General features: G+C 39.1%; 1 protein-coding gene across 3 annotated transcripts; it reads left to right on the forward strand.

Annotated features, from left to right (window-relative positions):
* Nucleotides 1-362: 362 nt before the first annotated feature.
* Nucleotides 363-15543, forward strand: LOC139148723 (single-strand DNA endonuclease ASTE1-like). 3 transcript variants are annotated; one of them, XM_070720197.1, is made up of 2 exons: nt 363-546; nt 13689-15543. In XM_070720197.1, exons 1-2 carry the CDS (start codon nt 496-498, stop codon nt 14544-14546), a joined length of 909 nt encoding a protein of 302 aa, XP_070576298.1. In that variant the 5' UTR covers nt 363-495; the 3' UTR covers nt 14547-15543. The 3 variants fall into 3 exon arrangements, 1 of the variants encoding a protein (XP_070576298.1); XR_011555983.1 differs by lacking the exon at nt 363-546 and adding an exon at nt 2840-2947; XR_011555984.1 differs by lacking the exon at nt 363-546 and adding an exon at nt 6969-7046.
* The last annotated feature ends 7746 nt before the right edge of the window (nt 15544-23289 follow it).

Consider the following 23289-nt stretch of genomic DNA (forward strand, 5'->3'; position numbering starts at 1 on the left):
AGATCATGGACATTGCCGAGTTAGTCATACAATATTTAACATACGCAACGAGTGAGCGGTGCAGGTCCCTCTACATCTGAACATCCCTTAAACGACGCGAAGCGGTTGATGTCCCGGGTTGATGTCAGCCTAAATTTCAGAATTGTATGCTCCTACTTGACCATTAAACTTTTTGCATCTGGGATGTATGTACTTGGATTACCGAACTCAACCAATTATGTGACTTCGCACATGTTTCTTCCGATGGGCTGTGCATGTTTTACACGTGCACAATGACATGTGAACTAGTATAAATGCACGGCCACGTAAACGTGTTATACCGGACGGTTACCCACCACTCACAAAGGAAACAAAGTGCTTCATCATGGGCTAAGTCATCGAGTCGAGGACACTGGACGGTGCACTCTCGTACAGTTAGAGACCAGCCTAGTGTTTCACAGTCCTTCTCAAGGGACGATCGCTTGAGGCCAAGATCTCATCGACTAATTGATCGACATGGACATCCAGGATTCCATCAGAGCCATAAATCACGCCAGTCCAGAGAAGGTTAGTATCGTCCACCCCATGGAAAGGGGGTGCCATATGAGAAGGGACAAAAGCCATATTGACAGGACTATTACCATCAACAGTTGCTGAAAATCCCTTTGGTCAGTAAAAATCTGCCATTGTGATTGTAAAAACAAACTTAATGGGTGGATCGACGTTAAAAACACATAATAATTGTTTCTGGTCATTCAATTTTCAGATTTTGCAACAATTCTGTATAGGTGTCATTGACCTTTTGAAAAGCTTGTACACACTTTCACGAGTCGTGAAAATTATTCTAAATGCCATCAATAATGTTCCTTCTTAGAACAATATGACCACGTCCAAATGTGACTATTGATTCATATAAATACATATTTGTTGGATCTGTTTAGTATAATTAGCTCCGAAAATATATATCACTGTTACGTTCTTGATTTTCTACATGGAGATTCAATAAGTTTTTGGACTTACTGTGAGTGTGACTGTTTTCAATTGTCCATTATTTGCATGATGTCTGTACGTTTCAAGTTAGAAGGTTTATTTTTTCGGCTATTATTTCATATCACCTGGTATGAAAAATTATTGACGCTTTTCTCACAAAGTTTGGTGCAAACTAATTGACCATTAAGAACGAGCAATGTTGTGGCTTATGGTCAGACTCCCTAGCTAGGTTATAATTGTCCATGCTGCGCTACAATCTCTGTATAGGAATTGGTTAGTTTTCTGTTCCGCCAATTGTTTGACAATTACATGCAGCCAAAATGAAAACACTTTAAGATTCTTGAAATCTTTGAACTCTTTGCCGGTCCACAGTTTTTATGAGCATGTTTTAAAAGTTTATGGAGAAAAATTATTTTTGCGACGCATTTTTTACACAATTGAAACTTAAATGTCCTATGGCGTCAACACAGACAGTGGAGCTGATATGTATTGTACACGTGAAATCGCTTATCTTACAAAGAAAATATGTACACGCCGGTGACCCTATCTATATTCTTAGATAAAAAAAGAAAATAGTTGCGGACCCTTTAGCAAAAACCATGAAGAAAAATTCTAAAGCGTTCGTGTTTTAGATGATTTTCATCTGAAATAAACATTGTACGTAGATCTGAAACGAAACGCTAAAAGTAACATAAGCCAAATGGTCTCCAGTTTTGATAACACAAATGCAAAGGTGTTATCCATTCCCGTATATTGAACATGAAAGACTTTACAACTGTCCAGAGACCAAGGTATCGAACATATAATGTATAACATATAAATACATATATTATGATAATATATATAATATACATTATGTATACATATAAATGTATAACATATAATGATAAAAATTACAAATACTTCGACAATAAGTAGGTTGCGTCTCTGATGGAGATAATCGACAAATGCTGGACTTTAAAGTCGGCGTAAGTGTAAAGTGAAAGCTGGTATTTACCGTGAATTCTAGGAATCAATGACAAACAATTTTCTGAAAAAAAAAAAACCGGGACCTTCCCGTCATGGGCGTAACCTGTGATGAAAGCCGCTCAAAGTGAAAAACCTTACCTAACAACTTCTCAAAATACAACAGAAATATTAAAAATGATTCAGATCTATGGGACGACCGTACACTGCGAATCTCCTGGCCCTACATTTTAATAAGTCAACGATGATCACAAGCCATTATTGTGACATACACCTACAAGCTGCACCCAACGACCGCGTCATTCATAAAATACGTTTGTACTTTCATCGAACGACAGAATGGCGAGGGTGGTGCACCGAGCTTGCATTGTACGACGTTGTCAAGAACCCAAAACACATTAGTTTTTCATGGCAGACTATTTAACCTCTCCTAATTGTACTTCATTTTACTCCTGCCAGTCAAGTAAAAAATTACACAATGATTATTTGACAATTTGCTTGACGGAAATACTGCAACGATGTTTGAAATGTGCGAGACAACGGCAATGTAAAAGTTTGTGTAGATGTTTGATGTTCTTAACCTGCAAGGTAATGTTTTCATCGTACTAACGCACATAAACATCTATTTATAGCTATTTGAATAGTTGATCATATCGCATATACGATCTTGACGAGATCTAAAATCAAAAGTTTGGTGAAATTAGCACTTCTTTTGACAAGGGAAGAATAATTAAACATGGGCATGCGGCTAAATTTAGATATTACCGAATCACATACACTACACTGGGGTTTTAATGATGTACGGGGAAATACAAAGTTTACAACAATGTGCTTGCTTACAATAGGCATTGTTAAATTGACAACAGATCTATATAAGTCTCAGCAACGAGGTAGACCATCCAGTTCTCTTGATCGCTTGTAAGAATTTAAATTGAAAGTGGACAGAACGCGTCGTCTCAGTTGTAACGAAAATTTCGCCGGATATTGTATGAAAATTAATCAGTCGATTAAGGTAAGTTTCTAAAATTTAAACACGAAACCTAAATCCTCATTGGTTGTTAAGTGAAATCTGTGGTTTATATAGCTGTGAGTATTTTGTTTCAAACACGATTGTAACTAATTTAGGATAATTGGATCTTCATATTTTGTGCCCTTTAGCTGAATGTTACAAAACGAGTGTATAACTTAAAACGAAATACAGATGGGCTTACATTTCCAGATTAAACAAATATTACTTCACCATCCAATTATCTCAAATTGGTTCCAGTCGTGTTTTCAATTATTTTTCTTACATAGGTATATAAGGGTACAAAAGTCTAGCAGACATAGAATACAAGCGTAAGCTCTTACTGGCATAGTAACAGTGCAAAGCCAGTCGAGTATACTACGGACTCTAAACTTTAAGGTGTGCTGTAGAGTGAATAGTTTACCTAAATTAACTTTGGGGAAAATATACCTCGGAAACTGTTAGTGCCTTGTTATGCTTAAATCATTGATTTCGTCTCTCTGACATCCATAACTTTGACAGTTGTTTAGTAGTATGTTACTAGCTCTAAAAGCAAATGATATATGCAGGGTGAGAGAAATACTTTAACAAATACCAGACACACTCCGTAACCTGGCATGCTAGTAAGACTATTGTTTTCTGCATTCAAAAATTATCAAGATTATGCTTAAATTAAAACCATAATCGTAAAATGCGAACGTTTCAAACTACTGAGCCTCTTTAAAGTTACAGAACTGGAGGGAGCTGTCGACTGCTAAATATGACATCGCGATTTACAATAAAACACATTCAGTTGATTATTCCGAGGTTGTCGTATGTTTCTAATATTAAAACCTATATTTTCATTTATCGATAGTTGTGAATACCCAGTACGTTTCTACAATATTTAAGAAAGTCGATTGTTGCCATGTATTCATCGCTTTCATGTGTGATAGTGAGTGTACGAATCTTTTTGAGATTGGGGACTTGGCCGAACTGTTTTGTCTGTGGCTTCTCCGCTATGTGAATGGGTAGTACATTATGAGTTTAAACCCGATCGAAAACACCGTATTGTGTATGCACTTCGGCATTGATAAGTTACAGGATTTTACGAGTCGTGATGCCATAGGAAATGTCAATCGAAGAGAGGCTGAAAACATGAGAATATATAGCCACAAATTGAACTGTGAAATACAAGACCTTTTCCCCTAAACCAGACATGACTAGGTTGTATCCGAAATATCTTAAACCTTCTTTACGCTTATAAAACTCGATTTACCATAGCAAACAGACTGGATTCGTAGATATATACTTCCTAATGATTTCGAAATATTCGATCAGATGATGAAGTTGTTTGCAATCTACTATACGGAAGTTGAATCACGACTACCAGCTCTTGGACGTTTCTCGCAAATCCTACCAGAAGCCTTCGTCGAAAGAGCCGCAAATATTTTCAACAGAAAGGTCAGAGCGGCCATCTTATGGTCATATTAACGAAAAAGAGGGGAGCATAACATGCTCTTATTGCGGTGAATGGGACCACAAGAGTATAGATTGTCATCGTCCAACAAATAAATGTAACCAGGAAATAGGATCAGGATTCAAAATTTTGTTACAAAAGAGGAAAGTTCCAGTGGCACTTTAACTCGGGCCTAGACAAGATAGTAGCCAAGAGCCGTTGGGCCGGATGCTCCCATCGAAATGGTCTCTATAGCAGATGTACAGGAGTCGATCCGACACAAATCCAGGGTTTCCCGGGACTGTTACAAGAAAAATGGAATGAGCATGATACAAACATTTCAAAACAAAGGGTCTGATAACCTTCGGGCTTAAGGTTACATGAAGGGTAAAAAGCGAAGAAAAGGCCAGTTTGTCATCGCCAGAAAAACAAATAACACGATTGCAACTAATTTGGGATAATTTGATCTTCAAATTTTCAAATTTCTCAAAAGTGTTAGGTGCCACATAGTTGAATGTTGCAATATTACAAATTACTCATAAAAGCAAGTGTGTAACTTAAAATGAAAAACAGATGAGCTTACTTTTGCAGGTTAAAACGACCTTACTTCACCATCCAATTATCCCAAATTAGTTCCAATCGTGTTAAATGAAACCGTTGCGAAAAAAGTGCTCACGATTAAAAGGTTCTGTTACACACAAAAGGACAAAGTGCATTTGAACCGGTTAAACCCACCAGCCTGCCTGCCTCATTTTGTACTAGGACCATGCTTCTACACAAAGAATACATTGAGGTGCTGTATGTATTCTTCATGTACTTGTAGAAGGGGACGCAATATGTCTTCAATTTGAGAATGCAAAGAATGCACCGAATGTTTATGAAAAAAACAAGTATCGTGTTTTTAAATTAAAATAAACAAACAAACAAAACCAAATATTTTAAACACTGTACAGACAACTGCCAAACATAACATATTAGGTCCCTACATTGTGAATGGGGTAGCACAGGTCAGGTATGTCGACAAAATAGATGTTATAATATAATCTTTCAATATTAGCAAACATTAGTAAATGATTGCAAATAATATAATAACCGAATAGAAACCTTAACACTAGTAAATAAAATACAATTGTATCGAAGCATGTCCTTTTCAGCCTTCGTGATTCTTGGTTCAATCTATTCCAAATTTAGTTTAATGTATCTGAACTTTAGCACACTCTTGAGATAGCGACCTTTCACATCATTAGCATGAACCAATCATCTTGGTGTTAATTATACGAAGACTACAATTTCAAATGTAAATGAATGTGTCATCAATTGTACATAAAATCGTAAAAAAAGCGCACAGTTTAATCTGGCTAACTTGTCCAAAGGTGATTTTATGCCTTCTTGCAAACGTAATTAATTGCGCTTAAACTTTAAAACAAACGCCAGATCGTCTGACAATGGGTTGTTGAGTATTAATCCTATCAAGTGCAAGGTCCCTACAGTTTCATTGAAAAGTAATGTTCTTTTATTCCCATAGAGAGTCGATACCCATAGGTTGATTAGAGCCAATAGTATGCGAGATCTCGATGTCATTATCGATAAAAGATTAAAGTTTTGCGATCACGTGATCAGCGTGATTAGAAGAGCTATTGGGATTAGTATGAGGCAATACTCATTGTATTAATAATGATCATGTCCTAAATTGTTGCACATTACCATTGTTATGTCTAAACTTAAATACGCTTCTGTTAAATGGAAAACTATACGTAAACACCAGTCTGACAAAACTCAAAGAGTGCAGCGTAAATCTTTAACATTTCCTGATAATTGATCGTTAAATTGTTGAAGAGTAATTTGGTGAGAAAGGTGGCAAAATGTACACGGTCCGTCGCGTTTCAGTTAAAGGCGAATGTTCTCCGTTCCTCAAAATGTGGTTCTTACTTGTTCATATATGGTAAATTTTCTTCGACATGACGATATTAGCTCGGGATTAGCATCATCGACAGATTTTGTCCGTCACGTTTTTACATCATCAGGAAATAATTGACTCAAACTTTGTAGAAATCGTTTGTAAAAACCGTTTCCATTCCCGTCTTACACTCCGAAATTGCGATGTTGTTGTCAGGTGCTCGATCAAATAGTTTATAAAATACTAATAAACAGAGACCGTCTCCAAGAGCTCACGGCCCGGCCTTCAAGAAAAACATTTTCAGTCTTTTTGTAAAGCTCAGTAAAGATGGACGTATCGAACTCAACTGACCTTTTAGCTAAACACTGTAGGTGCCATTATTACTCTCCGTGTGACAGCTTGCTGGCATCGGTGCATATTTCAGTGTCCACATACCCCCAAGGCCGCATTCCAGTCCAGGCGAAGAAAGGTTCAAAAATCAACCTTTGCCCTGTACAAGTACTAACATACCTAAGCATTTCGTGAATCACACTGCACAAAGAAGCTAGCCGCTTTCATCGACGTGAAGATGATTCATACACCAGTAATTCGCAAATTTGAAAAGATGAAGAATGCAAACACCTATTTGTGTATAGATCTTTTGTCTTCCTTGGAGACATAAAATACGTACATGTTGTCAAATTGTAGTCGACCCGCAAATGGCCTATCTTTCACGTCATATGTCTTGAAAGGGGAGATCTACAAAACGAAATTATAGAGAAGACGTTAACGTAAGTGAAGGCTATATTGAGGTGTTTTTTTTTCTCATCCAAATCCGGTAACCTATTCGTCTCTTGTTCAAAAGCCTTTTGGAATTGTGTTCAGTAACTGTTCAAATTTAATCTTTCGAAACTGACAATACCACTTTCATGTCATGTTTTAAACTTTGCCAAAATGTAATTTTTCCTTTTGGAACTCATTTTGAAGCTCGTGAAGTACATTAGGTAAAAATTGTATTGTTTGTGCAACGATTGATTTTGTTGGGTTCTTTCTAGTGGCATGATATCGTGCAAAACTCAAAATAAATTGTTTCGGATTGAAGAGGGTTTAACCTTAACTTCATAGTCTACACGTAAGAAGGAAACATTTATCAACTACCATAAACAAATAGGTGCACACACTTTGCATATTTTGAAAGCATAGCTATTGCAATGTTCCTCTGCTGTAGAAATTCGGTCATCACTATTGACATGTCGGTCATCTCTATTCACACATATGCACACTTAGGGAATAATTGAACTGCTGTCTCTTAGGCACGTAACATGAAACATAGTTTGGATCAGTGTATTAAAACTGGTCCTTGAACTTTAAACTTTTACTTTTTGGACAGCTACAAGTCACATTTTCACCTGTACATTTTGAATACTTTGGTAATTACTGTAACGTGCTTCTCTAGTCACACCTTTCGACAGATTCTTCACTTTACGACCAGAACAAGTGTGAATGAAAGTTTACACCAGGGATGAATTCTCGGAAGCAATAACTATGGCGTAATAGGTGAAAACTTTGGACTTCCCTATTATTTATGGCGTCATAGGAAAAAATGACGATAAATACGGAGCAAAACTAATCTTTATTTATGAGAAAGAGGCCAACAAACCATCATTATTTATGCTGTGAAAAATGTAGACAGTTTATGTGGCTTTCACTAACATTTAATTAAAAAAAAATAAAAAGTCATCCTTAAGTTTCAAAAGCGGGAATTAATTGCAATTCTTAAACCCTGGTCCTTGCTTGGATAGTTTATTCATCATGTCAGACTTCATATTATCCCTATTTATGTGTATTTCATTAAAACCGTGTCAGTCATATTCGCTGACCTTGAGACGAACAATAAAATTATTCTATGAAATTATCGGAAACTCACCGGAAGTCATGCATTTACAAATTTAGATTTGCGAAACATGCGAGAATGAACTATATAATGTGTCTCCATACTTGGCTGATTATGTATTCGTAGTCTTGAAGATACACTGCTACGACCAAGTATTTTGACAAGGACTGACTTAATCTTAGCAGGAGGCCAAAACTAGACATTAACAAAAGTTATGTAACCGTTTTCCCCATCTCCTCGACACAATGTATACAGGTGTAAATAGACAACATGTATGCAGTACGATTTCCTTCACAATTAACACAGCTCTCCATCAAAAACCCGATATGATAATTGTACCCTTCAAACTATTCTATAATGGATTTTGACAGCATGACGTACTGTCCTTTATTATATGCGAGTGCTAATCAGTGCACTGATTTAAATAGGAACATTTAGCGGGTCGTGTGTACGGACCGGTTTCCATAGTTACCCGGTCCGCCGAAGCCCTTCGACGTTTCCGACGTCAAGGTAGACGCTTAAGGCGATACCGAAGGATTCAAATTGCTAAGCAACGGTTTATAAGGGTATTTTCCAAAATCAATCAAAATGCAAAGTTTTCATGGTTTTCTTTGCATAATAAAGATTCACAGAACCATACAATTCCAAAATAAGCAGGTTTGTCGCGCGATTGGTCAGTGACGTCACACATATACAAATTTTCACAGCTCTACTTTAAAACGTTTCAGCTCCTACAAATTTGCACAAAATTTTCCAAAATTTCACAATGTAACATATGAGATACCTGTTAAGAGCCCTTAGTATGGATTAAATTATTAGTACAAGTACAAACGATTTTTGAACAGAAAAATATCTACTGTGTCATTTTGTGAAATTTTGAAGGTTTTTACGGCGATATCTCATAAACGGTCCGGAATTTTTAGAAACGCCTGCTTATTTATATTCTCATGTAAAACTTTAATAATCCTACCAAAAGTGACCTAAATTGGTTTACAATTGAGAGTGTTGAAAGATTTTGAGCATTTTCAAAATACCAGGAGTCGAAAATCCATAGAAAACAACGGAACGGTAAGATTTTGCACGTGCAAAAGTGCGCGTTTGGAACGTTGCCAGCAATAGCAACCAACGCGCGCCTTGAATTCTTCGGTATCGCCTTAACACTAGATGTAAAATATTCATGCGCACACTCCTATTTTGACTTTCTTTAAAATCTGTTTGATGCTGGTCGAAATTAGTAAAATTGTTTGACAATGTGCTGCATATAACTAAATGTTATTGTTAATTGTGAAGAGGGATATAATAAAATATACAAAAATTTAACTGTTGGCTACTCTAGCACTAAACAACAACAATAACAAAGTAATAATAACAATAACAAGGCAGTATTGCTGAAGGCAATGAGTACTTGGGCCGTGATAGAGTAATTTTGAGGACAATATATACTACTATTCAAATATGGTTTTGAATTTCCTCCTGTCAATTAGGCATTTGATTAACTGGTTATTAAACGAAGCAATTGCATGACAACGGCAAAATATGTCTAGCAACTTTTGTGGAGTTTTAGGCAGGGGTTCTTTATTTATAGTGGAAATTGCTTAAACTCCTTAAATATTCAAATTACAGCAAATTTCTTTTGTTCTCGATGGTAGATGTCTTATATTTAGATGGGCATATTTAGATTTCTACCCTATAGTTATCCCTATATACCAAAAATCGGACATCCAGCTCTATTGGCTTGCTCAGAATTAGATATGCGCATAATTAATGAGGTACAATATGTAGTGTCATAAGGTGTCCCATCATACCAAATATGAAGGGTGTAGCACTTGTGGTTACTGAGTTGTGGACAAATATATATATATTTGAGGTCAAAGTTCATTGAGGTCACGTGACATTTTGTCAAAATAATTGTATTGCTAAGTTATTTCTATATACCAAAAATCACACCTCTACCTCTATTGGCTCGCTCAAAATAAGATATGTGCATAATTAATGAGGTACAATATATGGTGTCATAAGGTGTCCTATCATACCAAATATGAAGGGTGTAGCACTTGTGGTTACTGAGTTGTTGGCAAATATGTATATTTGAGGTCAAAGGTCATTGAAGTCACGTGACGTTTTGTCAAACAAATTATATTGTTAACTTATCCCTATATATCAAAAATCAGACCTCCAGCTCTATTGGCTCGCTCAAAATTAGATATGCGCATAATTAATGGGCTACAATATGTGGCGTCATAAGGTGTCCCATCATACCAAATATGAAAGGTTTAGCACTTGTGGTTACTGAGTTATGGACAATAATGTATATTTGAGGTCAAAGGTCACCAAGGTCACATGATATTTTGTCAAAATGTCTGAGATATCTGCGTGAACAGATGGACTCACTGATGGACTCACTGACGGATATGACCCGATCTATAAGCCCCCTGGACTTTATCCGTGGGGACAAAAACTGTGTCACTGCATCCTTTAGGCAATATGAATACGACGAGAACCTAAATTTTTATTTTTCTTGGCCTTATACATGGGAGTCTATGGAGAACTGCCTTATACATGGGAGTCTATGGAGGTGTAAACTAAAAAGTCCTCTAACACGGCCAAATTCGATCGCATTGTGAAACAAATCGACGTGCATCTGTATGGGGTTGGGTACTATTCTTGTGCAAAGTTTGAAAGAAATTGACCAGGGCATGTCTGAGATATCTGCGTGAACGGACGGACGGACGGACTGACATGACCAAACCTATAACTCCCCCAGGACTTCGTCCGTGGGCACTAAAAACAACGCAACAGTTATTACAGCTACACCGGCGGTAGGTTCATATCCAGAGCCCCGTACGGTCTGCCGCCGTCACTTGAAAACAATCTCATAAACCTGGCCATATGGGCAACTGTGTATGGGCAGCTGGATGCTTGACTTCCCGGACAAGGCGAGCTGTCACGTTCAAGCTCAGGATTATTTGTCGATCAAATTTCAGTAAATTTACCTTACCTAAATGAAATTTTGTCTATAGGCTGAAATTTCACCGAAGTTTGACAAAATTGCATCGATTTTTCAGGTTCATATCCGACATTTTTGAGTTTCGAGTGCAGACAGAAATAAGTTTTGAGGCAACATGGCTGCGACCCAATGTTGACCCCTAGCCCTGCGTACGATGCTATGTGCTACAGCTAACACGTACACACAGCATCGTACGTAGGGCTAGCGAGAGAGTTGCCGACATCGACGGTTATTTATGAGAAGTGAATAAAAGACTGTCATTTTTGGAAGCGATCGAGTAGCTGAGGTAGGCTGGGATACGACTTGGGCCCAAGAATGCTGAATTTCGGCAGTAATTTGGCTTTTTACGTCAAGTCCCAAAATGGATTTGAAGTCACCGACCCTACGTACGGGTTTTTACAGGGCTGTGGTGAGCGGGGCGATTAGCTGTAGCGGAATACACAGCATCGTACGCAGGGCTAGTTGAGCCCAAGTGAAAATGTGTTCGCGATCAAATCTTCCTATATTTTTTTCAGAATTTTCGACAAAATCATTGCTTCTTAAATCTTTTGTAAAATATAAAATACTAAAATAAAAATGCGATGTGCCATGTCTCCAGATTTCTATCGTTCGTTGACCGTTCGACGGAATACTCATTTCGCAAACTTGTGACGCAGTTGAAATTCAATACTGACCGCCAAATAATCTTAATGAGACGAGAACATTCTAGACATCCTCCAAATTATCCAACCATTAGCGTTAGAGTTCAGCTCGCTTAGAGTATCATAACATTCTTTGGCCTTCGTTTAGATCGACCCTAATCTCTCCCATTTTGGAAATAAAAACACAAGCTACCTTGACAAAACTTTGTGCACCATCCAGGACCAAACGCACTACAAATCTGTCTTGACTTCATCATCTCCTTGCATGGTAATCGGCATACCGTATTTTTTAGCAAAGGAGACACAGAATACGTCGGAGTATTCAGTTTCAAAACGTATTACATTGTGTGATGTTGTCAAAAAAAGGTAATGTTACTGCAGTGGTATAAATTACAAAACACAAAAGTTCAAATCAGTTTATTTTGGACTGGCTTTACCCAACATTTCATATTGTTTCTTATGCCAGATTTGACCACGTGCTTACTGGGGACCCCTTTACATGCAAATTTTGTGTCAAATGGTGTGTTCTCCTGGAAAAACAAACGTACGATTTCTATATGAAGGAGGCGAAATTTGCCCTCAAAACTCGAAACTACCCTTTATGGGGTGTACCTAGCTATTTTGAACGAGCTTCTCGAATCTGCAGCTCTATTTCGAAATGATGGTCTGGTTTTCTCAGCTCAAGGATAAGTGTTCTCCATCGCTGTGGGCATTACTATTCTCAACTGGGGGTACAGTTTCCAGTCGTAATGTTTTTCATTGTGTCCGGGATATAAAACCGTTCCTTTTCACACTTTTACTTTGATTAACACTAGTCCATATCTTGTCAGCGATTAAACATGTTTCAAGTTTAAATGTTAAATTCTGGTCTCGAGCCCTCTTGTTCGACCAAACTGAAATTACCCCTCCCACTTTGGCTCGTCCATTGGGTGTAGCAAGGGTCGTGCCATCGCCTAGGAAACGGAGGGTGCATTAATTGTTGCATTTCGATGCACATTTTGATTATATTCAGAAGATTTTGTGGCAAAAACTCAGATAGAGAAGCATTAATATTCACATCTCACTTATTCAAGACTGGCTGAGAGCAGCACTTCCATTCAGTTAACATCATTACGCCATTTATTATGCCAAGAAAGATGAAGCCAAGATATTTTGCCCTCCCTGGTCTCAGCCAGAAATGGTTATACCTTACAGAGTTTTTTCCCACGGAATAAAAACAAATGTACTTGGGCTGAGGCCCAAGTACAATAAGAGACAGACACACAGTGTTTGGGGATCAAGGTCAACTACTTTAATACAAGTTGACAGGCTGCAAGCCAAAGTCCGCCAAAGTTTGTGTTTGGAGGAGCAACGTCGATTTTCTTTGACGCTCGAGGGTCAAAGCTAACAATGAACACTCCAGGGTAGCCTCGTTCCCACGATATCAAGCACAGCCTCGAATCCGCCCCATTTAAATTACAATAAAACAAGTATCATCGCACACAATATTGTCGGAATACCTGGGTTTATGTACCCTCGCAGCAGGAGACAATTTGCCCTCCTTGCGTCAGGCAAAGTGTCACCTGTTCTCGGGCACATAAACCCATGTATTCAGGCAATACTACATGTCATGCTATTCTCCAGTAAAAGTAATATCACTTTCCCTTGCCTATCATTTCTAGGAAATGTTGTCCTGCACACTAGCACGTCAACAAAATACTGTTTCGCTCCTTAGTCAGGTTTTCCATTCGTCTTCAATATCCTTCACTTTTGTTCTTTGTCCTTGCTAATCAATCCAATGTTCTTCATATGTCCTCTAAACGATGTACAGAACTTTTATGTTCACTTTGCAGCTTGCAACAAACACAATGTAACAACCATGCTAAAATTTTCATCGGTTTCTACCAAACAGGTTGCCAATATGGGAGTTGAGCGTCTGACTACCTTCATCAGAAACAACAGTGACTCGCTAGTGGATGATTATGAGTTACACAACACGAAAGTCGTGATCGATGGCAATAGCCTCGCTTACCACCTATACCTTGACCAGGACAAGAATATTGACTGCATGCATGGTGGCAACTACCGAGAGTATCAGGATGAGTGCATGAAGTTTTTTGAAGTACTAGAGGAATGCAGAATAAAACCGTATGTTCTCCTCGATGGAGCAAACGACCAGGGGGACGCCAAGATGCACAAGATTATGGGTCGTGCGAAAAGGAAGCTCATAATATCTTTGAATAGCCACAAAGGCAAAAAGTTCGATCAAGGGCTGATTCCACTTTTTACTCATGAGGTATTTATTCAAACTATGATCAAGAAAGATATACCTTATACTGTATGTGATTTCGAAGCCGACAATGATATCGTAGCACTCGCTAATGAATTGAAGTGCCCCGTTATCGGTGCAGACAGTGATTTTTTCATCTTCGACATCACATCCGGGTATATACCAATTTCTTGGCTTCAGTGGCGTGACAACACTCCAGATAGGCCAGATACAGATAGTGCTGTTCTGAAGACAAAAATCTACCATCTCGAAAAACTGCTGAGAATGTTCCGCGTTGAAAAGGAGCTCATGCCTCTCTTTGCAATTCTTGTTGGAAATGACTACATTCCAGGTTGCATGTTTGAAACCTTTTATCACAGATATATATTACCAGAATGTTGTGGTGAAGATGAGAAGATAATAAATACACTAAACTGGTTGTCCGGCAGAAGCATCGCTGATGTCAAATGTGAGATATTCGATTACATGATCGCATGTTAAAGAATGCTCTAGAAATATATGACGTAAAGGAAGGATCGAAGTTTCTTGAATGTCTTGCAGGTGGTTCAACAAAACCTAAGATGCAACATTTACCTGACAGCTGTACTGAACGTTATCGACATAGAAAGTTGACACCCAGTATAATTAATGTGATTACTAACAAACGGCTAATCACGAGAGCTACAAATGAAAATGTTGATCAACCAAGCTGCAACAAATCCTCGCTCAATATAAGGAAAACTCTGTATGGTATACTGTTGAAAGAGGAAATTGATGGAGGAAGCTCAGAGGCTAACCCAGTCAGAGTAACTGAATACATTCGAAAAGATGGCGAATGCTACCATGTACCTTCAATAATAACACTCAAGAATGAGGAGTGTCATACATTACCATGTCTAGGTGACGTTCAATCAGCAAACGATTCAGTAAAAAAAGCGGTCATTTCCAAAACTCTTAAAGTGAACATGCAGAAATTAGATGATCAGTTAAATGATCATCAATTGCGACTTCCGATAGCGGTTACCATTTACTGGATTAATAATGCAAACCCGAAAGTGTTTGACAGTGAACTGCATGCATTGCTTCGTTGCTTCCACAAAGGATATTTAGAAAATCCCTCGGCTGGCCAGCAGGCGAAAAGAGACGAATCATCCGTGTGTAGACAGAAACATTGTTTCCAGGCCTATGCACAGTGGCAGAGTTGTATGTACTATGCATTATATCTGAACAGCGTCCTGGGTGAACCCTATCCGATGCCGGACATGACAAAATTGTACGAAGGAACAACGATTCACCAGACATGCGAAACATTAGAATCAAGTAATCGTGAGGTAAATCTGGACAACGCAATCAGAACAATGTTCGGAGAAAAATCGTCACTACGAGACACGTATCGGCTAATGTACGATGTTGTTGAACACCACCTGGGACCCGAAGAGCTACAGACGTTTAAACGTAACTTTGCTCTACCGATAACTGATGGTAGACAACAGCGCAACACGTCTCAAGCCACACGCGATGCAACAGCTCCAAAGTTTGAGACGTCATATCCTGCATCTCCAAGTCAACGGTATAATCAATACAAAATATGCTACAGGTGTGGCGGTCAATTTCATCCTGCCTGTGACTGTCCTGCCCAAGACTTTCACTGCACAAACTGCGGAGGAAAGGTCATTTCACAAAGCAATGTAAAAACCGAAAATGTTCACCCGACAAAGTACCAGGGAGAAGTGACGTTGATGATTGGAGACGCTAACATCAGTCAAATACTATGATCTATTATGAAGGGCAGTTCATCAAACTTGTTTCCTGTGTCTCTTTCTATGCACCTTGACTTAGATAAAGAAATACAAAGAATAAAAAAGATGACCGGCAAACGCACACAGAAGTTACCCTGCGAATTTGAATAAATTACGATACAAATAAGAGTAAAAGAGAACAGAAACAGATATTTTATATTTGATAATATTTTTACCACCAACAAACTAAATTCGCGGATATGCGAAAGAAGTTATGGTGTGTAAATGACATTTTTAGTCATACTGCATGTAAGCAAAGCGATCGCAAATTCCTTCATGGAATGGCCTATGCGTCGTTTGGCTTGTGTTGACACTCCAAGAACTTACTTGAACTCAGACCTGCGCCGATGCATATAGTCCCACTCGGTTGGTAAACAACTAGCCTATTGAACATGTACGCCGCAAGTCTGGCAAATTCTCGCCTTATGGTGAAGTACTACGAATTACGTCAAAATTAGATTGTGGTGTCATTTTCTTGAAACTTTGCACAAATATTCTTGGAAGTTGTGCAAGTGCAAAAATGAAATACAAAATGGGGGTCACCAAGCTCGTTTCGATGGAAACAGACGTTAAAATGGCGACGTTAGAAATAAATAAACATGATATAATTCACTTAAACTAAAGACAGCAATTATAAAATGCATAGTAAATGAGTTAATTTTAATAAATACCAAAACTTAAGATCCATATCTTTCGAATGTATAGTTTTCATGATGTTTGTAAAGAAATTTTAAGATAAGGATCGATTACTGAATGACGATATCGAAATTATATAACTACATAATTTTCGAACTTTCTTCCTGTCGCTTTGAATGGTGTCATTTTGACCAAACTTTGCGAATAAAATCCTGACATAATACCATTTAGTTTACACTTTTAATAAAAGGGTGTCACCACGCTACTTTTTACAATATCTCCAGGTGAATGGGTAATATGCGCCTTGTAAATTGGAGAGAAATGTTACTTTTTCGCTCATATTGAATAAAAACCAGCTTCCTAGGGGGTCAAAATTTGACAATGTTATAGGTCACATGTATTTCTAAGAGACTGGGTCAAAAAATTAGGTAAAAGCGCAATTTCAACAATGACAGGTGATGTTAAATACATGCGCTACAAAATAACCCATTTGCGGCAGGCTGGACTTAAATCTGCGCAGAAACGTTCTAAAGCGCGTGCGCGTCCGAATTCGTCGCACTTTACCTTAAGAGGAAACCGCCATTCGATACATGGTAAAATTAAGTGATCGTACCACAATATTCAACCAAACGACTTAGAAAATGAATAAGGAACAGTAAACAATCACTATGGGGTGTTTTCGTCAGCCAACGTGTGAATGATGCATTAATGTATAACTAACTTTGTATATTTTAGGGCTACCGTAAATAATAAATGATTTTACAAGTTTACAAGCAAGTAATGCGCTTGAAGGATGTATATTTGCTCCTTTGAAGTACATTTGAATATTGTTCAGTGAATAGTCACTTGCTGTAATTGATGTCACTCATTTTGAGAATTTAGGCTGGCTTCCAGTTGAACAAAGGATTTCATATTTAAAAGTAACGTTAATGTATAAGGTAATTCATGGCCAAGGACCGTCTTGTTTGTCTTCAACTGTACTCATAAGACAAATTTTCATAATTATAACTTTCGACATGAAAATTTGTCTGTCTATATACCATTTGGAGCTAACGTCTCTCAAAATGGGTTTCATTATGCAACATACAACTCTAGAATAATTTACCATGTAACATCAGGAATGTTGTTTAGAATTGTGCCTTTAAATGAAAAGTAAAAAACTATTTACTCGGTGTTCTTGTCGCAAGATAAGATCCAAAAATGAATTACGTTGTTTCTCTGTTAATTGTAAATTTTGCGTGTGTTTTGTTCACTGTCGACATTTGAGGTCGTGTGGTGTTTTTGGACCACAGTGAAAATAAATCTTATGACTTTTCTGCGTTATTCATGAGCATGTAGGTTTTGATCGTGAGTTTTTTATATGTGCTATTGTTAATCCGTGTTTGTCTAATTTTCTATTGTTTTGTTTACTATTTTGTACAAAATAAATAAATGTTTGTGAAATGGAAGTCAAAGGTAATCCTGGTCACATGATATTTGTCAAAAATATTTGCCCCAATGCTTATACCTGTGTGCAAAAAGTCAGACCTGTAGCGCTATTGGCTAGCCTAGAAATAGTTATTTGCATAATTAATGAGGTTAACGATGTGGCACCATAAGGTCTCCAATCTCAAGAAATATGAAGGATGTAGCACTTGTGGTTACTGATTTACAGGCCTATTCGTGAAATCAAGGTCACAGGTCATCCTGGTCATATGACATTCTGTAAAAAAACTTTTCTCCCATACTTGTCTCTATGTAACAATGATCAGACCTCTGGCTCCACTAAAATGCCAATAACTACATATGTGCATAATTTTAGGGCTTCAAAATGCGACACAACAAGGTCGGTCCTCCATCCTACTGAATCTGAAAGAGGTTGGACTTAGCTTCTGTTTTTCAGGCCTATTGGTACATGGTCCTGGTCAAAGATCATCGAACGTCATTTGGGACACGTGGTAAACGTGGGTTATTTCTCAAACGGATATTGACATACCATACAAGTCGCTTGGAAAAGATTGATGAAAAGATTAATGAAACGCAGTTAATATAATGAAATGAATAAAAAGTCCAAAAAATTTACTTAACATTCCACCATTAGAATCAAGTTTAAACAAAAGTAATGGGACTTAAAAACAAAACGCGTAATACTTAATTATAGCAAAGGCAGACCTGCTATGTAGTATTGTCGTTCTGCTTCATCCTCCTACTTACCTGTCACTATTACTTTTGGGTTATCTCATTTGCTGCCTTCCAGAACGAGGCAAAAATTTAAATACACGTGATCTCATCCCAGGCGGAAACCGCCATGAGATTCCATATTCAAACAGTTCTCATTTGCCTCGGTGTGTGAAAACACACCGTGTTTCAGCCTTCCAGTATATGGTTTTTTGACGTCCGTTTTTGCTCTACTGTTCCTTCCTGGGAGCGTGAGTTACGGTATCGTCTATTATTTCCTGTTTATTTGCTCTCTTTAGCAGTCAGTTTGGTTTGACGGTAGTTTTTCAGGCCGTTTTAAGTTCTGCTTTGAGTTTCTGTAGCAAGTGTGTGTTTGCTATTGTTTGCTTTCCACGCTTTTGAATGCAGTGACGTGTTTGGTCAGTCTGCAGCTGTGCGAGCCATTTTCTCGTGCATTGTGTATTGTACTTATGGTAATTTATCGCGCTGGTTTTTGTGTACTGTAGGTTTACCGGTTCTGCTTGTATCATGGACCTATGTGATGTTCCTGCGAGTGACGGTTCTAAGGTTTGCGCTGCAACTAGATGTAGGAAGATTATTCCTGCTGATGACAGCCATGACAAGTGTCTTGCATGTCGCAAGTGTTCAAAGGCTAAGCCTTGTGATATTTGCAAGGATTGGTCGGATGAACTATGGCGCATTTTTACTAATCCTGAATTGCTGCAAGGTAGGCAAACTTCAAAAGGTAAGTCTCAGAAGGACAAGTCCAGGAAGTCGGCTAGTAGTGCAGCTGCTAGTTTGCCCTCTGACGAGTCGTATGTTTCTAAGGACGAGATTGAGGGTATTCTGGACACTAGATTTGAGCAATTTTCGGAGAAGGTTTCTTCTTTGTTGGCTGGTTTTCTTGCTCAATCTCAGAGTGCTGGTGTAGCAGAGGGCAATCATGTGGAGCCCCACACCAAAAGCACAGTCTGAATAGGGATTTACATGTGGACCCTACAGAGGTGATAAGTAATCAGGAGACGGCAACTGTGTCGGGAGTTGTTCCACAGCCGTCCTACAAGTATAGAGATCCTGATTCTATTCCTTGTTTGCTCCGAGTGATCTTGATGAGAGCGCAGATGGAGACAGTCATTCTATGTCTAAGTCACAGGATTATGTGCGAAGTGACATTGCTCATTCTGATACTCATTCAGAAATTTCTACTACTGATGCTGACATGTGTCAGAAGCTTTGTCTGGGAAATGGCATGACATTATTAACATTATTGGCAATGTGCTTGGCTGTACAAAAGATGATAGCAGTCATAGTCAACGTCAGTCCTTTTTACTTGGTGGAGATAGTACAGTCACAGGTGCTCCTCGTTTGCCCATTGAGGGACTGATTGCACAAAGATGGACAGCTATTGAGAAGAGTTTGCCCAGAGTGTCTAAGTACACAAAGTCTGTAGACAAGAATTTCAGGTTCCTTGAGAAAGACTTTGAGGAGTTTGCCAGAGCGCCTAGTGTAGAAAGTTTTGTCCACACTAAATTGGCGGCTGATAAGAAACATTTTTCAGCTAAGGATTTGAGAAGTTTACACAATAAGGCTGATCTTGGACATCTTATGGTAGATAAAGCTCTGAGAGTTTTACTGAGATGCATTTCACATTCATTGTTGGCAACTGCTTTTGTACATACGGCAGTTTCGCCAGGCTCTAATATTCCTGATGACCAATTGTCTAAGGGTTTGGAATTTTTGCAGTTTTCTCTAACTTCTTCAGCAGATCAACTCTTGCGTGCCATTGCTTTGTCAGTTTCTGCCAGAAGAGAATTATTCCTTGATCAGATGGATTTCCTACTAGATCAACTCGAAATCGTTTGACTAAGCTTCCTATTCGGGTGATAAACTCTTCCATGGAGAAGTCTCAGATATTTTTCACCAGGAAGCTGAAGCAGCTAGAGATGTTAGGGAATAGTCTCCCTTTCTAGACCACGTCAGGGAGTTAAGCGACCTGCTTCTTTTCAGCCAAAGTCGCAGCCTTCCGCTAAACTAAACAGACTTTCTGCAAAGAAGTCTTTTTCTGCTACACCTAGTAATTACTTTAAGGGTAAAAGGATAATAAGGGCTTTAGACCCCCACCGCCCGTTCCGCCTTTCCGGATAAGCCCAGAGACCATTCTTTTAAGCAATGACGGTTTGCCAGTGGCTCAGTGTGTAAATCTAGCACAGTTAAATATTCAAATTCCATTTCCAGAGGTGCCAGTAGGGGGAAGATTATCTCTTTTCAGTCAGCACTGGGCCAAGATAACCAACGACCCGTGGGTGTTAGGGGTAGTTTCAGAAGGTTATCGATTGGAATTTCTTCAAGTTCCCCCTCTTACAAGCAAGGTTATAAATTTTCCTCTTCCGTCGGGTTTAGGAAAGAGAAATGCTATCCTTCAGGAAATAGATTCATTAATCTCAAAGAGGGCTATCGAGCCTGTCACAGACAGATCAAAAGGTTTTTACAGCTCAATGTTTCTAATTCCAAGAGATCAGGGGGTTGGAGACCAATTTTAAATCTCCGCCCGTTAAACCATTTTCTCAAAAAGAAACACTTCAAGATGGAAACTCTACGTTCAGTATTATCAGATCTGTCAAAAGGGGATTATGCAGTTTCAATCGATCTAACAGACGCTTATCAACATATCCTTATTCACCCAGACTGCAGACATTTTCTCAGGTTTGCAGTGCAGGGCAAGGTGTTTCAGTTTCGGACACTGCCTTTCAGTCTGTCGTCAGCACCCCGTGTGTTTACCAAGGTCACAGCAGTTTTGGGTGCCTTTCTTCGAAAGCAACAATTTATGTACACATGTATCTGGACGATTGGCTAGCCAGGCAGACGCAGATCAGGTTATTGCAGCGGGATACAGCACGTATTTTAAGGACAGCTGTCAGTCTAGGCTGGCTACCAAACGAAAAGAAGTCAGAACTTTGCCCCAGTCAGAACATTCATTATATAGGGGCGAAAATAGATTTGGAGGAAGGGATTGCTACTCCTATGCCAGAGCGCTTTCAAGCTATTTGCGAAATGGTAAGTCATCTCTTGCCCGCCAGTTTTCAGACGGCGCGGCATTTTCTTCGCCTCCTAGGTCTAATGGCATCTTGCGTTCAGCTCATACCTTTGGCAAGGTTGAACATGAGGCCAGTGCAAATATTCCTTCTGTCTCAATGGAGACCACATCAGAATCCTCTAAGTCATCCTATAAGGGTAGACGCCCTGTTAATACAGCATCTTCATTGGTGGACCAACAGAGTCAAGTTTTTCAAGGGAGTTTCACTGTCCCTGGAGCCCCAGAGGTTACAATAACCACGGATGCTTCAATGCAAGGTTGGGGGGCTCATATGGGAGATTTGACCATTTCAGGAGTCTGGTCAGTAGCCCAGAGACAAGAGCACATAAATTTTCTCGAGCTTCAGGCAGTATGGGAAAGTTTAAAGGCCTTCGTCCGTCATATCTTAGGGAGATTGGTTCTTGTAAGGTCAGACAATTCAACCGTAGTATCATATTTGAACAGGCAAGGGGGAACACGGTCTCCATCTCTCTGCATCCTCACTTGGCATCTAATGAATTGGTGCATTATCAGAAATATCAGGATCAGGGCAGCTCACATACCAGGCAGGTGCAATCTAATAGCAGATGCTCTGTCCAGGAGACGACCTATCCCAACAGAGTGGATGTTAAAACATCAGGTGGTAGAGTCCCTTTTCAAGGTGTTAGACAGGCCTCACATAGATCTGTTTGCAACCCACACACATGCCCACCTGCAGGTGTATTGTTCTCCAGTTCCAGACCAAAGAGCAGAGGCAGTGGATGCCTTTTCAGTTCCTGGACAAACATGTTCGCATACGCGTTTCCTCCAGTGTCTCTGATTCCCAGAGTACTAAGCAAGATGAGACACGAGGAGTGTGTTGTCATTCTGATAGCGCCGAATTGGCCAAGACAACCGTGGTTTCCTCGATTGCTGGAGTTGCTAATAGAGATTCCAATAAAGCTACCAGAGACCCAAGACATTTTGAGCCAACCATTGTCGGGTTTTCTTCACCCAGATCCATCAGTCCTCCAGTTGACTGCTTGGAAACTGTCAAGAAACGTTTTTGCTCAGAGGGATTTTCAGCGAGAGCTGCAGAATATGCAGCGAACTCTCGTAGATCATCAACCATTAAATCATACAATTACAGGTTCAGAGTATTCAGTGATTGGTGCAAAGAACATGATGTCGATCCCATGCATCCACCTCTAAGTTCTGTGGGTGATTTTCTTGTTTTTCTTTTTGAGGCTAGAGGTCTAAAGCCCCAAACTATTTCAACATATCGTTCAGCGTTGAGTTCTTTCCTTCCGAGTTATGGTGAACATAGTGTAGGTCAGCATCCTCTTTTGGATAGTCTGATTAAAGGGTTTTTGTTAAGCGTCCTCCTCAGAGGAGACTTTTGCCTTCTTGGAGTCTTCCTTTGGTGTTAGACTCATTAAGGCCAGCTCCTTACGAGCCTATTAGTGAATCTGGTTTGAAGTATTTAACTATGAAGACTGTTTTTCTCATAGCTGTGGCGTCTGGGCGTAGACGTAGTGAGATTCACGCTTTGTCTATCAACAGTGCTTAGGGACTGGTCAGTTTCTTCAGCCTGGGGGGG

The sequence above is a fragment of the Ptychodera flava genome, chromosome 13 (genome assembly GCF_041260155.1).
Source record: "Ptychodera flava strain L36383 chromosome 13, AS_Pfla_20210202, whole genome shotgun sequence".
Taxonomy (NCBI): Eukaryota; Metazoa; Hemichordata; class Enteropneusta; family Ptychoderidae; genus Ptychodera; species Ptychodera flava.